The sequence below is a fragment of the Panulirus ornatus genome, chromosome 8 (assembly GCF_036320965.1).
Source record: "Panulirus ornatus isolate Po-2019 chromosome 8, ASM3632096v1, whole genome shotgun sequence".
In the NCBI taxonomy this organism is placed as follows: Eukaryota; Metazoa; Arthropoda; class Malacostraca; order Decapoda; family Palinuridae; genus Panulirus; species Panulirus ornatus.
The window spans coordinates 30,365,174-30,383,724 of record NC_092231.1 but is presented as its reverse complement, the minus strand read 5'-3'; the positions used below and the strand labels follow the sequence as shown (position 1 = coordinate 30,383,724).

The 18,551-nt window shown below is 42.3% G+C and overlaps 1 protein-coding gene across 3 annotated transcripts in view; it reads right to left on the bottom strand.

Annotated features, from left to right (window-relative positions):
- The window catches only part of pps (protein partner of snf), a 424,574-nt gene that overhangs the window by 386,847 nt on the left and 19,176 nt on the right, over positions 1–18,551 (bottom strand). For all 3 annotated transcript variants that reach the window (XM_071664264.1, XM_071664265.1, XM_071664266.1), the window contains exon 3: positions 9,642–9,803. In XM_071664264.1, the coding sequence (XP_071520365.1) occupies positions 9,642–9,803 (162 nt within the window). The remainder of the gene's footprint in view (positions 1–9,641; positions 9,804–18,551) is intronic.

Sequence of the window (18,551 nt, the reverse complement as noted above, 5' to 3'; positions counted from 1 at the left end):
ACCAATTATTCCCTCAACTGCCACATTACTCACCTTTGCATTCAAATCACCCATCACTATAACCCGGTCTCGTGCATCAAAACCACTAACACACTCATTCAGCTGCTCCCAAAACACTTGCCTCTCATGATCTTTCTTCTCATGCCCAGGTGCATATGCACCAATAATCACCCATCTGTTGCTGTCTCCCGCGTCAGCGAGGTAGCGCAAGGAAACAGACGAAAGAATGGCCCAACCCACCAACACACACATGTATATACATGCACATCCACACATACACATACCTATACCCTCTTCTCAACATATATATCTATTTTATTTGCTTTGTCACTGTCTCCCGCGTTAGCGAGGTAGCACAAGGAAACAGACGAAAGAATGGCCCAACCCATCCACATACACATGTATATACATACACGTCCACACATGCAAATATACATACCTATACATCTCAATGTACACATATATATACACACACAGACATGTACATATATACACATGTACATAATTAATACTGTCTGCCTTTATTTATTCCCATCGCCACCCCGCCACACATGGAATAACAACACCCTCCCCCATCATGTGTGCGAGGTAGTGCTAGGAAAAGACAACAAAGGCCACATCCGTTCACATTCAGTCTCTAGCTGTCATGTAATAATGCACCGAAACCACAGCTCCCTTTCCACAACCAGGCCCCACAGAACTTTCCATGGTTTACCCCACACGCTTCACATGCCTTGATTTAATCCATTGACAGCACGTCGACCCCAGTATACCACATCGTTCCAATTCACAGTATTCCTTACATGCCTTTCACCCTCCTGCACGTTCAGGCCCCGATCACTCAAAATCTTTTTCACTCCATCTTCCACCTAAAATTTGGTCTCCCACTTCTCCTCGTTCCCTCCACCTCCGACACATATATCCTCTTGGTCACTCTTTCCTTACTCATTCTCTCCATGTGACCAAACCATTTCAAAACACCCTCTTCTGCTCTCTCAACCACACTCTTTTTATTACCATAGAGCTCTCTTACCCTTACATTACTTACTTGATCAAACCACTTCACGCCACATAATGTCCTCAAACATCTCATTTCCAGCACATCCACCCTCCTGCGCACAACTCTATCCATAGCCCACGCCTTGCAACCATACATTGTTGGAACCACTATTCCTTCAAACATACCCATTTTTGCTTTCCGAGATAATGTTCTCAACTTCCACACATTCTTCAAGGCTCCCAGAATTTATGCCCCCTCCCCCAACCTCTGATTCAATTCCGCTTCCATGGTTCCATCCATTGCCAAATCCACTCCCAGATATATAAAACACTTTGCTTCCTCCATTTTTTTCTCCATTCAAACTTACCTCCCAATTGACTTGATCCTCAACCCTACTGTACCTAATAACCTTGCTCTTATTCACATTTATTCTCAGCTTTCTTCTTTCACACACTTTACCAAACTCAGTCACCAGCTTCTGCAGTTTCTCACATGAATCAGCCACCAGCGCTGTATCATCAGCGAACAACAACTGACTCACTTCCTAAGCTCTCTCATCCACAACAGACTGCATACTTGCCCCTCTTTCCAAAACTCTTGCATTCACCTTCCTAACAACCCCATCCATAAACAAATTAAACAACCATGGAGACATCACACACCCCTGCCGCAAACCTACATTCACTGAGAACCAATCACTTTCCTCTCTTCCTACACGTACACTTGCCTTACATCCTCGATAAAAACTTTTCACTGCTTCTAAGAACTTGCCTCCCATACCATATATTCTCAATACCTTCCACAGAGCATCTCTATCAACTCTATCATATGCCTTCTCCAGATCCATAAATGCTACATACAAATCCATTTGCTTTTCTAAGTATTTCTCACATACATTCTTCAAAGCAAACACCTGATCTACACATCCTCTACCACTTCTGAAACCACACTGCTCTTCCCCAATCTGATGCTCTGTACATGCCTTCACCCTCTCAATCAATACCCTCCCATATAATTTACCAGAAGTGATATTGTGACAGTGATTGTGTCAGCGTCGCGTCGCCTCGCCGCAGTGTATCGAGACAGACTTCCCCAGAACTTTTAAAGGGGAAGTAAATGTTTATAGTTGTGTTAATGGAGTGATAGTTTTCATGCATGGTGTTTTTGACAAGAAAATAGTGAAGTTGGAGAAAAATGTAGCTTAGACATTGAAGCTTATTGATACAGTGGTGAAATTGATGAGAACTGCTATTGACGTTTGTGTGAATAAATTGTACATTTCCTTTCCATAGCCAGAGGTTGAACCATTATGTGACATTCATTTTTTTTCATTCATTTCAAGCTAAAAGTTTGTTTTCTAAATTGTTTCTTACATTTTTCATATGTATATATATGTATGTGTGTGTGTGTGTGTGTATGTGCGTATGTGTGTGTGTGTGTGTGTATATGTATATTATCCCTGGGGATAGGGGTGAAAGAATACTTCCCACGTATTCCTCGCGTGTCGTAGAAAGCGACTAGAGGGGACGGGAGCGGGGGGCCGGAAATCCTCCCCTCCTTGTATTAACTTTCTAAAATGGGAAACAGAAGAAGGAGTCACGCGGGGAGTGATCATCCTCCTCGAAGGCTCAGAGTGGGGTGCCTAAATGTGTGTGGATGTAACCAAGATGTGAAAAAAGGAGAGATAGGTAGTATGTTTGAGGAAAGGAACCTGGATGTTTTGGCTCTGAGTGAAACGAAGCTCAAGGGTAAAGGGGAAGAGTGGTTTGGAAATGTCTGGGGAGTGAAGTCAGGGGTTAGTGAGAGGACAAGAGCAAGGGAAGGAGTAGCAATACTCCTGAAACAGGAGTTGTGGGAGTATGTGATAGAATGTAAGAAAGTAAATTCTCGATTAATATGGGTAAAATTGAAAGTTGATGGAGAGAGGTGGGTGATTATTAGTGCATATGCACCTGGGCATGAGAAGAAAGTTCATGAGAGGCAAGTGTTTTGGGAGCAGCTAAATGAGTGTGTTAGCGGTTTTGATGCACGAGACCGGGTTATAGTGATGGGTGATTTGAATGCAAAGGTGAGTAATGTGGCAGTTGAGGGAATAATTGGTATGCATGGGGTGTTCAGTGTTGTAAATGGAAATGGTGAAGAGCTTGTAGATTTATGTGCTGAAAAAGGACTGATGATTGGGAATACCTGGTTTAAAAAGCGAGATATACATAAGTATACTTATGTAAGTAGGAGAGATGGCCAGAGAGCGTTATTGGATTACGTGTTAATTGACAGGCGTGCGAAAGAGAGACTTTTGGATGTTAATGTGCTGAGAGGTGCTACTGGAGGGATGTCTGATCATTATCTTGTGGAGGCTAAGGTGAAGATTAGTGTGGGTTTTCAGAAAAGAGGAGTGAATGTTGGGGTGAAGAAGGTGGTGAGAGTAAGTGAGCTTGGGAAGGAGACCTGTGTGGGGAAGTACCAGGAGAGACTGTGTACAGAATGGAAAAAGGTGAGAACAATGGAAGTAAGGGGAGTGGGGGAGGAATGGGATGTATTTAGGGAATCAGTGATGGATTGCGCAAAAGATGCTTGTGGCATGAGAAGAGTGGGAGGTGGGCTGTTTAGAAAGGGTAGTGAGTGGTGGGATGAAGAAGTAAGAGTATTAGTGAAAGAGAAGAGAGAGGCATTTGGACGATTTTTGCAGGAAAAAAATGCAATTGAGTGGGAGAAGTATAAAAGAAAGAGACAGGAGGTCAAGAGAAAGGTGCAAGAGGTGAAAAAAAGGGCAAATGAGAGTTGGGGTGAGAGAGTATCAGTAAATTTTAGGGAGAATAAAAAGATGTTCTGGAAGGAGGTAAATAGGGTGCGTAAGACAAGGGAGCAAATGGGAACTTCAGTGAAGGGCGTAAATGGGGAGGTGATAACAAGTAGCGGTGATGTGAGAAGGAGATGGAATGAGTATTTTGAAGGTTTGTTGAATGTGTCTGATGACAGAGTGGCAGATATAGGGTGTTTTGGTCGAGGTGGTGTGCAAAGTGAGAGGGTTAGGGAAAATGATTTGGTAAACAGAGAAGAGGTAGTAAAAGCTTTGCGGAAGATGAAAGCCGGCAAGGCAGCAGGTTTGGATGGTATTGCAGTGGAATTTATTAAAAAAGGGGGTGACTGTATTGTTGACTGGTTGGTAAGGTTATTTAATGTATGTATGACTCATGGTGAGGTGCCTGAGGATGGCGGAATGCGTGCATAGTGCCATTGTACAAAGGCAAAGGGGATAAGAGTGAGTGCTCAAATTACAGAGGTATAAGTTTGTTGAGTATTCCTGGTAAATTATATGGGAGGGTATTGATTGAGAGGGTGAAGGCATGTACAGAGCATCAGATTGGGGAAGAGCAGTGCGGTTTCAGAAGTGGTAGAGGATGTGTGGATCAGGTGTTTGCTTTGAAGAATGTATGTGAGAAATACTTAGAAAAGCAAATGGATTTGTATGTAGCATTTATGGATCTGGAGAAGGCATATGATAGAGTTGATAGAGATGCTCTGTGGAAGGTATTAAGAATATATGGTGTGGGAGGCAAGTTGTTAGAAGCAGTGAAAAGTTTTTATCGAGGATGTAAGGCATGTGTACGTGTAGGAAGAGAGGAAAGTGATTGGTTCTCAGTGAATGTAGGTTTGCGGCAGGGATGTGTGATGTCTCCATGGTTGTTTAATTTGTTTATGGATGGGGTTGTAAGGGAGGTAAATGCAAGAGTCCTGGAAAGAGGGGCAAGTATGAAGTCTGTTGGGGATGAGAGAGCTTGGGAAGTGAGTCAGTTGTTGTTCGCTGATGATACAGCGCTGGTGGCTGATTCATGTGAGAAACTGCAGAAGCTGGTGACTGAGTTTGGTAAAGTGTGTGGAAGAAGAAAGTTGAGAGTAAATGTGAATAAGAGCAAGGTTATTAGGTACAGTAGGGGTGAGGGTCAAGTCAATTGGGAGGTGAGTTTGAATGGAGAAAAACTGGAGGAAGTGAAGTGTTTTAGATATCTGGGAGTGGATCTGTCAGCGGATGGAACCATGGAAGCGGAAGTGGATCATAGGGTGGGGGAGGGGGCGAAAATTTTGGGAGCCTTGAAAAATGTGTGGAAGTCGAGAACATTATCTCGGAAAGCAAAAATGGGTATGTTTGAGGGAATAGTGGTTCCAACAATGTTGTATGGTTGCGAGGCGTGGGCTATGGATAGAGATGTGCGCAGGAGGATGGATGTGCTGGAAATGAGATGTTTGAGGACAATGTGTGGTGTGAGGTGGTTTGATCGAGTAAGTAACGTAATGGTGAGAGAGATGTGTGGAAATAAAAAGAGCGTGGTTGAGAGAGCAGAAGAGGGTGTTTTGAAATGGTTTGGGCACATGGAGAGAATGAGTGAGGAGAGATTGACCAAGAGGATATATGTGTCGGAGGTGGAGGGAACGAGGAGAAGAGGGAGACCAAATTGGAGGTGGAAAGATGGAGTGAAAAAGATTTTGTGTGATCGGGGCCTGAACATGCAGGAGGGTGAAAGGAGGGCAAGAAATAGAGTGAATTGGAGTCATGTGGTATACAGGGGTTGACGTGCTGTCAGTGGATTGAAGCAAGGCATGTGAAGCGTCTGGGGTAAACCATGGAAAGCTGTGTAGGTATGTATATTTGCGTGTGTGGACGAGTGTATGTACATGTGTATGGGGGGGGGGGGTTGGGCCATTTCTTTCGTCTGTTTCCTTGCGCTACCTCGCAAACGCGGGAGACAGCGACAAAGTATAAAAAAAAAAAAAAAAAAAAAAAAAAAATAATTTACCAGGAATACTCAACAAACTTATACCTCTGAAATTTGAGCACTTACTCTTCTCCCCTTTGCTTTTGTACAAAGGCACTATGCAAGCATTCCGCCAATCCTCAGGCACCTCACCATGAGTCATACATACAATGAACAACCTTAACAACCACTCAACAATACAGTCACCCCCCTTTTTAAAAAATTCCACTGCAATACCATCCAAACCCGCTGCCTTACCGGCTTTCATCTTCCGCAAAGCTTTTACTACCTCTTCTCAGTTTACCAAATCGTTTTCCCTAACCCTCTCACTTTGCACACCACCTCGACCAAAACACCCTATATCTGCCACTCTATCATCAAACACATTCAACAAACCTTCAAAATACTCACTCCATCTCCTTCTCACAACACCACTATTTGTTATCACCTCCCCATTTGCCCCTTTCACTGAAGTACCCATTTGTTCCCTTGTCTTACGCACTTTATTTACCTCTTTCCAAAACATCTTTTTATTCTCCCTAAAATTTAATGATACTCTCTCACCCAAACTCTCATTTGCAATCTTTTTCACCTCTTGCACCTTTCTCTTGACCTCCTGCCTCTTTCTTTTATACATCTCCAGGTCATCTACATTATTTCCCTGCAAAAATCGTCCAAATGCCTCTCTCTTCTCTTTCACTAATAATATTACTTCTTCATCCCACCACTCACTACCCTTTCTAATCTGCCCACCTCCCACCCTTCTCATGCCACAAGCATCTTTTGCGCAAGCCATCACTGCTTCCCTAAATACATCCCATTCCTCTCCCACTCCCTTTACCTCCTTTGTTCTCACCTTTTTCCATTCTGTACTCAGTCTCTCCTGGTACTTCCTCACACAAGTCTCCTTCCCAAGCTCACTTACTCTCACCACTCTCTTCACCCCAACATTCTCTCTTCTTTTCTGAAAACCTCTACAAATCTTCACCTTCGCCTCCACAAGATAATGATCAGACATCCCTCCAGTTGCACCTCTCAGTACATTAACATCCAAAAGTCTCTCTATCGCAGCGCCTATCAATTAACACATAATCCTATAATGCTCTCTGGCCATCTCTCCTACTTACATACGTATACTTATGTATATCTCTCTTTTTAAAACAGGTATTCCCAATCACCAATCCTTTTTCAGCACATAAATCTACAAGCTCTTCACCATTTCCATTTACAACATTGATCACCCCATGTATACCAATTATTCCCTCAACTGCCACATTACTCACCTTTGCATTCAAATCACCCATCACTATAACCCAGTCTCATGCATCAAAACCACTAACACACTCATTCAGCTACTCCCAAAACACTTGCCTCTCATGATCTTTCTTCTCATGCCCAGGTGCATAAGCACCAATAATCACCCATCTCTCTCCATCAACTTTCAGTTTTACCCATATCAATCTAGAGTTTACTTTCTTACACTCTATCACATACTCCCACCACTCCCAATTCAGGAGTAGTGCTACTCCTTCCCTTGCTCTTGTCCTCTCACTAACCCCTGACTTTACTCCCAAGACATTCCCAAACCACTCTTCCCCTTTACCCTCAGAGCCAAAACATCCAGGTTCCTTTCCTCAAACATACTACCTATATCTCCTTTTTTCTCATCTTGGTTACATCCACACACATTTAGACACCCCAATCTGAGCCTTCGAGGAGGGTGAGCACTCCCCACGTGACTCCTTCTTCTGTTTCCCCTTTTAGAAAGTTAAAATACAAGGAGGGGAGGGTTTCTAGCCCCCCCGCTCCCGTCCCCTTTAGTTGCCTTCTACAACACGTGAGGAATGTGTGGTATACACGGAACACTTTTCAATGCTGTTAGAAGCCTTTATAATGGAAGTATTGCTTATGTGAAAGTAATTGTAGGTGTCAATGAGTGGTTTGTAATTAGTGTGAATGTACAATAAGGTTGTTTGATGTTGCCACTGTTATTTAACTCGTAAAATGCACCATAGAATAATGAGATGTCACAGAAAATGTGCTGTAATTGGCAATAACTCCCCTTATATGCATATCATTTGTAATCAAGTTCTTTTTCTTAACACAGACCTTCAAAACTGTTTTCTCTAAAACATGATCAGTTGACTAATTTAGCACTTACTAATGATGGCAGACAGCAGAATCCCCAAGAATCATTATTTATCCTGTTCATGCATAACATCAAAATCATTAATACACCTGCACATCACATTGTTCACCAATCTCCATAATCTTGATATAACACCAACAGGACTTGGCATCACATATGGTGCACTCATGACATTTGCTCTTTAATATAATAACATCAGGGCAATATGAAAAGTAAGTACTGTCAGAGCCCTTACAGGATCACCATTTGGCAAACTAAGTGAAACCAAATACTGTGAAGGGGTGGGGGATGAAGAAAGTGGAGTCAGGAAACTTTCAGGCCTGGCCACAGACTTGGAGAAGGTGAGATGTGATTTAGTAAATGAAAAATATATCCAAGGGATGGACAAAGTCTGTAGATATCACACAAAGGAAAATTGCATGTATTGTAAAACTGGAATATTGTACTGGAAAAAATGTGAATTTAGGATATCTATATTCACATTTTTTTCCAGTACAATATTCCAGTTTTACAATACATGCAATTTTCCTGTGTGATATCTACAGACTTTGTCCATCCCTTGGATATGTTTTTCATTTACTAAATCACATCTCACCTTCTCCAAGTCTGTGGCCAGGCCTGAAAGTTTCCTGACTCCACTTTCTTCATCCCCCACCCCTTCACAGTATTTGGTTTCACTTAGTTTGCCAAATGGTGATCCTGTAAGGGCTCTCACAGTACTTACTTTTCATATTGCCCTGATGTTATTATATTAAAGAGCAAATGTCATGAGTGTATCATATGTGATGCCTAGTCCTATTGGTGTTATATCAAGATGATGGAGATTAGTGAACAATGTGATGGGCAGGTGTATTAATGATTTTGATGTTATGCATGAACAGGATAAATAATGATTCTTGGGCATTCTGCTGTCTGCCATCATTAGTAAGAGCTAAATTAGTCAACTGATCATGTTTCAGAGAAAACAGTTTTGAAGGTCTGTGTTAAGAAAAAGAACTTGATTACAAATGATATGCATATAAGGGGAGTTATTGCCAATTACAGCACATTTTCTGTGACATCTCATTATTCTACAGGTGCATTTACGAGTTAAATAACAGTGGTAACATCAAACAACCTTATTGTACATTCACACTTATTACAAACCACTCATTGACACAAACAATTACTTTCACATAAGCAATACTTCCATTATAAAGGCTTCTAACAGCATTGAAAAGTGTTCCTTGTATACCATACAGTGTTATCAGTTTCCTGATGGCTTCTCTACCAACTTCATCAAGTACATTTTTCTAATCCAAGAAAGCTGCAAACACTCTTTTTTCTTATAACTTTCACCACTAACTTTCATCTACTCATGAAATGTAAATACATTGGTGAAAATATCAAAAAATGAAAAATCAATGGTGTAATATGAATAAATCTGGCATTAAATATGGTGGATTCAATATTCAAACGTCATTCCTTAATTCATGATTCAAAGGAATACAAGCTTTGAAGCTGTAATTCACTAGTGAAAGTAAAAAGCTCAAAATAAAAAATCACATGAGTACCCAACTGAATGATAAAATACTGTATGTGTATTGCCATACTTCCAATGAATATCACAGTTCAGTCTGTGTAATGCAATGTAAGTTATACTGAACATGGTTCAACAAAAAATTTACCCTAGAAATTACCCGTAAGAAGTTTTGTCTAAGTTCCACATTAATTCAGTTGAAAATTAATATCGTCTAACCTTGAACTGGGATGGCTGGGTATCCCTCAACAGTTAAATTAACATGTTGAGTACCATCAGAAGTTGCAAATGAAGACACAACATTTGCTTCACTGAGATTCTCTAATCCGCCACTTCCCATTCGCACCACACTGACTTGAGAACCATCTGCTCCATGGCTTGCTGCAAAATCAATATGGTCACAAAGACTGAAGAAAAGTTCAGTTTAAGGAAAACCTAATGCTTAAATTGACTTATAACCTGAATAATATATAATTTACTTGGAAACATAACAATATGGTACAACTTTACCTTGGATCATATATAAGTCCTGAAAAAAAGTTTATACATAAACTCTTCCCTTATGTGATAATGTGTGTCATCACCAGAATAAAGGGTGATAGAATCCCCTCAGCCCCACTCACCCACCCACATACACACATATACAAAACAAACCTAGTTATCATATGGATACCAGTGCCAATGATTTATAACATTCTTTATCCAAAAGTAATAACAGTAATAATGATGTTAACTTTTTACGCATAACTGCCTTTCCCGCATTTGTGATACAATATTAGAAACAGCCAAATCAATTTCATAAATCTCTAGGAGTCATGTAACCAGAGGCTACCAGCTAAGGCCAAGCCCTGAAGACTACTTCAGGCTGGGGATGGCAAACTTTGGTTTCAGTACATTATTCCGTAATACCTTTGTTCTCCATAATTCGAGACAATAAAATGTTCAAAACAATGTATGTTTCTTAGTTTCAGTTACAAGAACACCAAGCAGTAGAAGATCGAGGCATTTAGAAATGATTATTTGTTTACATTTTTTTTTTTTTTTATACTTTGTCGCTGTCTCCCGCGTCTGCGAGGTAGCGCAAGGAAACAGACGAAAGAAATGGCCCAACCCCCCCCCCATACACATGTACATACACATGTCCACACACGAGTATACCTACCTACACAGCTTTCCATGGTTCCACCCCAGACGCCTCACATGCCTTGATTCACTCCACTGACAGCACGTCAACCCCTGTATACCACATCGCTCCAATTCACTCTATTCCTTGCCCTCCTTTCACCCTCCTGCATGTTCAGGCCTCGATCACACAAAATCTTTTTCACTCCATCTTTCCACCTCCAATTTGGTCTCCCACTTCTCCTCGTTCCCTCCACCTCCGACACATATATCCTCTTGGTCAATCTTTCCTCACTCATTCTCTACATGTGCCCAAACCATTTCAAAACACCCTCTTCTGCTCTCTCAACCACGCTCTTTTTATTTCCACACATCTCTCTTACCCTTACGTTACTTACTCGATCAAACCACCTCACACCACACATTGTCCTCAAACATCTCATTTCCAGCACATCCATCCTCCTGCGCACAACTCTATCCATAGCCCACACCTCGCAACCATACAACATTGTTGGAACCACTATTCCTTCAAACATACCCATTTTTGCTTTCCGAGATAATGTTCTCGACTTCCACACATTCTTCAAGGCTCCCAAAATTTTCGCCCCCTCCCCCACCCTATGATCCACTTCCGCTTCCATGGTTCCATCCGCTGACAGATCCACTCCCAGATATCTAAAACACTTCACTTCCTCCAGTTTTTCTCCATTCAAACTCACCTCCCAATTGACTTGACCCTCAACCCTACTGTACCTAATAACCTTGCTCTTATTCACATTTACTCCTAACTTTCTTCTTTCACACACTTTACCAAACTCAGTCACCAGCTTCTGCAGTTTCTCACATGAATCAGCCACCAGCGCTGTATCATCAGCGAACAACAACTGACTCACTTCCCAAGCTCTCTCATCCCCAACAGACTTCATACTTGCCCCTCTTTCCAAAACTCTTGCATTCACCTCCCTAACAACCCCATCCATAAACAAATTAAACAACCATGGAGACATCACACACCCCTGCCGCAAACCTACATTCTTTCTTTTTTCTTCTTTCAAACTATTCGCCATTTCCCGCATTAGCGAGGTAGCGTTAAGAACAGAGGAGTGGGCCTTTGAGGGAAAACCCTCACCTGGCCCAACTCTCTGTTCCTTCTTTTGGAAAATTAAAAAAAAACGAGAGGGGAGGATTTCCAGCCCCCCCACTCCCTTCCCTTTTAGTCGCCTTCTACGACACGCAGTGAATACGTGGGAAGCATTCTTTCTCCCCTATCCCCAGGGATATATATATATATATATATATATATATATATAGGGGATAGGGGAGAAAGAATACTTCCCACGTATTCCCTGTGTATCATAGAAGGCGACTAAAAGGGGAGGGAGCGGGGGGCTGGAAATCCTCCCCTCTCTTTTTTTGTATTTTTCCAAAAGAAGGGACAGAGAAGGGGGCCGGGTGAGGATGTACCCTCAGAGGCCCAGTCCTCTGTTCTTAACGCTACCTCGCTAATGCGGGAAATAGCGAATAGTTTGAAAAAAAAAATACATATATATATTATTATCCCTGGGAATAGGGGGGAAAGAATACTTTCCACGCATTCCCCGCGTGTCGCAGAAGGCGACTAGAGAGGACGGGAGTGGGGGCTACATACCCTCCCCTCTTTGTATTTTAACTTTCCAAATGGGGAAACAGAAGGAGTCATGCGAGGAGTGCTCATCCTCCTAAAAGGATCAGATTGGGGTGTTTAAATGTGTGTGGATGTAACGAAGATGAGAAAAATGAGAGATAGGTAGTATATTTGTGGAAAGGAAACTGGATGTTTTGGCTCTGAGTGAAATGAAGTAAAGAGTAAAGGTGAAGAGTGGTTTGGGAATGTCTTGGGAGTAAAGTTAAGGGTTAGTAAGAGGACAAGAGCAAGGGAAGGAGTAGCAGTACTCTTGAAACAGGAGTGGTGGGAGTATGTGATAGTGTAAGAAAGTAAACTCTAGATTGATATGGTTAAAACTGAAAGTTGATGGAGAGAGATGGGTAATTATTGGTGCATATGCACCTGGGCATGAGAAGAAAGACCATGAGAGGCAAGTGTTTTGGGAGCAGCTGAGCGAGTGTATTAGCACCTACAATGCACGAGACCAGGTTATAGTGAAGGGTGATTTGAATGCAAAGGGAGTAATGTGGCAGTTGAGGGTATAATTGGTGTACATGGGGTGTTTAACGTTGTAAATGGAAAAGGTGAAGAGCTTGTAGATTTATGTGCTGAAAAGGGACTGGTGACTGGGAATACCTGGTTTAAAGAGATATATACATAAATATACATATGTAAGTAGGAAAAACGGCCAGAGAGCATTATTGAATTATGTGTTAATTGATAGGAGCATGAAAGAGAGACTTTTGGGTGTTAATGTGCTGAGCAGGGTTACTGAAGGGATGTCTGATCATTTTCTAGTGGAGGCAAAGGTGAAGATTTGAAGAGGCTTTCAGAAAAGAAGAGAGAATGTTGGGGTGAAGAGAGTGGTGAGAGTAAGTGAGGAAGTACCAGGAGAGATTGAGTGCAGAATGGAAAAAGGTGAGAACAAAGGATGTACAGGGAGTGGGGAAGGAATGGGATGTATTTAGGGAAGCAGTGATGGCTTGTGCAAAAGATACCAGTGGCATGAGAAGGGTGGGAGGTGGGCAGATCAGAAAGGGTAGAGAGTGGTGCGATGAAGTGGGATTGTTACTGAAAGAGAAGAGAGAGGCGTTTGGTTGATTTTTGCAGGGAAGGAGAGCGAATGACTGGGAGATGTATAACAGAAAGAGGCAGGAGGTCAAGAGAAAGTTGCAAGAGGTGAAAAAGGGCAAATGAGAGTTAGGGTGAGAGGGTATCAGTGAATTTTGGAGAGAATAAGATGTTTTGGAAGGAGGTAAATAAAGTGAGTAAGACAAGAGAACAAATGGGAACATCAGTAAAGGGGGTTAATGGGGAGGTAAAAACAAGTAGTTGTGAAGTGAGGAGATGGAGTGAATATTTTGAAGGCTTGCTGAATGTGTTTGATGATAGAGTGACAGATATAGGGTGTTTTGGTTGCCGTGGTGTGCAAAGTGAAAGGGTCAAGGAGAATGGTTTGGTAAACAGAGAAGAGGTAGTGAAAGCTTTGCAGAAGATGAAAGCCAGCAAGGCGGCGGGTTTGGATGGTATTGCAGTAGAATTTATTAAAAAAACGGGGGTGACAATGTTGTTGATTGGTTGGTAAGGATATTCAGTGTAAGTATGGTTCGTGATGAAGTACCTGAGGATTGGCAGAATGCATGCATAGTGCCATTGTATAAAAGCAAAAGAGATAAAGGTGAGTGTTCGTACTACAGAGGTATAAGTTTGTTGAGTATTCCTGGGAAAGTACATGGGTGGGTATTGACTTAGAGGGTCATGACATATACAGAGCATCAGATTGGGGAAGAGCAGTCTGGTTTCAGATGTGGTAGAGGATGTGTGGATAAAGTGTGTGCTTTGAAGACTGTATGGATTTGAATGTAACATTTATGGATCTGGAGAAAGCATATGATAGAGTGGATAGAGATGCTTAATGGAAGGTATTAAGAGTACATGGTGTGGGAGGTAAGTTGCTAGAAGCAGTGAAAATTTTTTTCAAGGATGTAAGGCATGTGTAGGAGTAGGAAGAGAGGAAATTGATTGGTTCTCAGTGAATGTCGGTTTGTGGCAGGTGTGCGTGATGTCTCAATGGCTGTTTAATTTGTTTACAGATGGGGTTGTTAGAGGTGAATGCAAGAGTTTTGGAGAGGATGAGAGCGATTGGGAAGTGAGTCACTTGTTGTTCACTGATGATACAGTGCTTGTGGCTGATTTGGGTGAGAAACTGCAGAAGCTGGTGACTGAGTTTGGTAAAGTGGGTGAAAGAAGAAAGTTGAGAGTAAATGGGAATGGGAGCAAGGTTGTTAGGTTCAGTAAGGTTGAGGGACGAGGAAACTGAGAGGTAGGTTTGGAGAAAAACTGGAGGAAGTGAAGTGTTTTAGATATCTGGGAGTGGATTTGGCAGCGGATGGAACCAAGGAAGCAGAAGTGAGTCACAGGGTGGGGAGGTTGCGAAGGTTCTGGGAGTGTTGAAGAATGTGTGGAAGGGGAGAATGTTATCTCGGAAAGCAAAAATGGGTATGTTTGAAGGAATAGTGTTCCAACAATGTTGTATGGTTGAAAGGCATGGGCAATAGATAGGGTTGTGCAGAGCAAGGTGGATGGGTTGGAAATGAGATGTTTGAGGACAATATGTGGTGTGAGGTGGTTTGATTGAGTAAGTAATGAAAGGGTAAGAGAGGTGTGTGGTAATAAAAAGAGTGTGGTTGAGAGAGCTGAAGAGGGTGTATCAAAATGGTTTGGTCACATGGAGAGAATGAGTGAGGAAAGATTGACCAAGAGGATATATGTGTCAGAGGTGGAGGGGACGAGGAGAAGTGGGAGACCAAAATGGAGGGGGAAGGATCGAGTGAAAAAGATTTTGAGTGATCGGGGCCTGAACATACAGGAGGGTGAAAAGCATGTAAGGAAGAGAGTGAATTGGAACGATGTGGTATACTGGGGTCGACATGCTGTCAATAGATTGAACCAGGGCATGTGAAGCATCTGGAGTAAACCATGGAAAGTTTTGTGGGGCCTAGATGTGGAAAGGGAGCTGTGGTTTTGGTGCATTACACATGACAGCTAGAGACTGAGAGTGAACGAATGTGGCCTTTGTTGTCTTTTCCTAGTGCTACCTTGCACGCACGCGGGGGAGGGGTGTGTCATTTCATGTGAGGCGGGGTGGTGGCGGGAATGGATCAAGGCAGCCAGTGTGGATGTGTACATATGTAAATATGTATATGGCTGTGTATGTATATATATGTATACATTGAAATGTTTGTATATATATGTGTGTGGGCATTTATGTATATACATGTGTATGTGGGTGGGTTGGGCCATATATTTATTTATTAATTTTGCTTTGTCGCTGTCTCCTGCGTTTGCGAGGTAGTGCACAGAAACAGACGAAAGAAATGGCCCAACCCACCCCCATACACATGCATATACATACACGTCCACACACGCAAATATACATACCTTTACATCTCAATGTACACATATATATATATATATACACAGACACATACATATATACACATGCACACAATTCACACTGTCTGCCTTTATTCATTCCCATCGCCACCTTGCCACACATGGAATACCATCCCCCTCCCCCCCTCATGTGTGCGAGGTAGCACTAGGAAAAGACAACAAAGGCCCCATTCGTTCACACTCAGTCTCTAGCTGTCATGCAATAATGCCCGAAACCACAGCTCCCTTTCCACATCCAGGCCCCACACAACTTTCCATGGTTTACCACAGACGCTTCACATGCCCTGCTTCAATCCACTGACAGCACGTCAGCCCCGGTATACCACATCGATCCAATTCATTCTATTCCTTGCCCTCCTTTCACCCTCCTGCATGTTCAGGCCCCAATCACTCAAAAACTTTTTCACTCCATCTTTCCACCTCCAATTTGGTCTCCCACTTCTCCTCGTTCCCTCCACCTCCGACACATATATCCTCTTGGTCAATCTTTCCTCACTCATTCTCTCCATGTGCCCAAACCATTTCAAAACACCCTCTTCTGCTCTCTCAACCACGCTCTTTTTATTTCCACACATCTCTCTTACCCTTACATTACTCACTCGATCAAACCACCTCACACCACACATTGTCCTCAAACATCTCATTTCCAGCACATCCACCCTCCTGTGCACAACTCTATCCATAGCCCACGCCTCGCAACCATACAACATTGTTGGAACCACTATTCCTTCAAACATACACATTTTTGCTTTCAGAGATAATGTTCTCCACTTACACATATTCTTCAAGGCTCCCAGGATTTTCGCCCCCTCCCCCACCCTATGATTCACTTCTGCTTCCATGGTTCCATCCGCTGCCAGATCCACTCCCAGATATCTAAAACACTGTACTTCCTCCAGTTTTTCTCCATTCAAACTTACCTCCCAATTGACTTGACCCTCAACCCTACTGTACCTAATAACCTTGCTCTTATTCACATTTACTCTTAACTTTCTTCTTTCACACACTTTACCAAACTCAGTCACCAGCTTCTGCAGTTTCTCACATGAATCAGCCACCAGCCCTCTATCATCAGCGAACAACAACTGACTCACTTCCCAAGCTCTCTCATCCACAACAGACTTCATACTTGCCCCTCTTTCCAAAACTCTTGCATTCACCTCCCTAACAACCCCATCCATAAACAAATTAAACAACCATGGAGACATCACACACCCCTGCCGCAAACCTACATTCACTGACAACCAATCACTTTCCTCTCTTCCTACACCTACACATGCCTTACATCCTCGATAAAAACTTTTCACTGCTTCTAACAACTTGCCTCCCACACCATATATTCTTAATACCTTCCACAGAGCATCTCTATCAACTCTATCATATGCCTTCTCCAGATCCATAAATGCTACATACACATCCATTTGCTTTTCTAAGTATTTCTCACATACATTCTACAAAGCAAACACCTGATCCACACATCCTCTACCACTTCTGAAACCACACTGCTCTTCCCCAATCTGATGCTCTCTACATGCCTTCACCCTCTCAATCAATACCCTCCCATATAATTTACCAGGAATACTCAACAAACTTATACCTCTGTAATTTGAGCACTCACTCTTATCCCCTTTGCCTTGTACAATGGCACTATGCACGCATTCCGCCAATCCTCAGGCACCTCACCATGAGTAATACATACATTAAATAACCTTACCAACCAGTCAACAATACAGTCACCCCCTTTTTTAATAGATTCCACTGCAATACCATCCAAACCTGCTGCCTTGCTGGCTTTCATCTTCTGCAAAGCTTTTACTACCTCTTCTCTGTTTACCAAATCATTTTCCCTAACCCTCTCACTTTGCACACCACCTCGACCAAAACACCCTATATTTCCCACTCTATCATCAAACACATTCAACAAACCTTCAAAATACTCACTCCATCTCCTTCTCACATCACCACTACTTGTTATCACCTCCCAATTAGCGCCCTTCAATGAAGTTCCCATTTGCTCCCTTGTCTTACGCACTTTATTTACCTCCTTCCAGAACATCTTTTTATTCTCCTAAAATTGTGGAAAGGGAGCTGTGGTTTCGGGCATTATTGCGTGACAGCTGGAGACTGAGTGTGAACGAATGGGGCCTTTGTTGTCTTTTCCTAGTGCTACTTCGCACACATGAGGGGGGAGGGGGATGGTATTCCATGTGTGGCGAGGTGGCGATGGGAATGAATAGGGGCAGGCAGTGTGAATTGTGTGCATGGGTATATATGTGTGTGTCTGTGTGTGTATATATATGTGTACATTGAGATGTATAGGTATGTATATTTGAGTGTGTGGGCGTGTGTGTGTACATTGTGTATGGAGGTGGGTTGCGCCATTTCTTTCGTCTGCTTCCTTGCGCTACCTCGCAAATGCGGGAGACAGTGACAAAGCAAAATAAATAAATAATAAATATATAAATATATATATATATATATATATATATATATATAAATATAAATATATATATATATATATATATATATATATATATATATATATATATATATATATATATATATATATGTTCTTACTCGATCAAACCACCTCACACCACACATTGTCCTCAAACATCTCATTTCCAGCACATCCATCCTCCTGCGCACAACTCTATCCATAGTCCACGCCTCGCAACCATACAACATTGTTGGAACCACTATTCCTTCAAACATACCCATTTTGGCTTTCAGAGATAATGTTCTCGACTTCCACACATTCTTCAAGGCTCCCAGAATTTTCGCCCCCTCCCCCACCCTATGATCCACTTCCGCTTCCATGGTTCCATCCACTGCCAGATCCACTCCCAGATATCTAAAACACTTCACTTCCTCCAGTTTTTCTCCATTCAAACTCACCTCCCAAT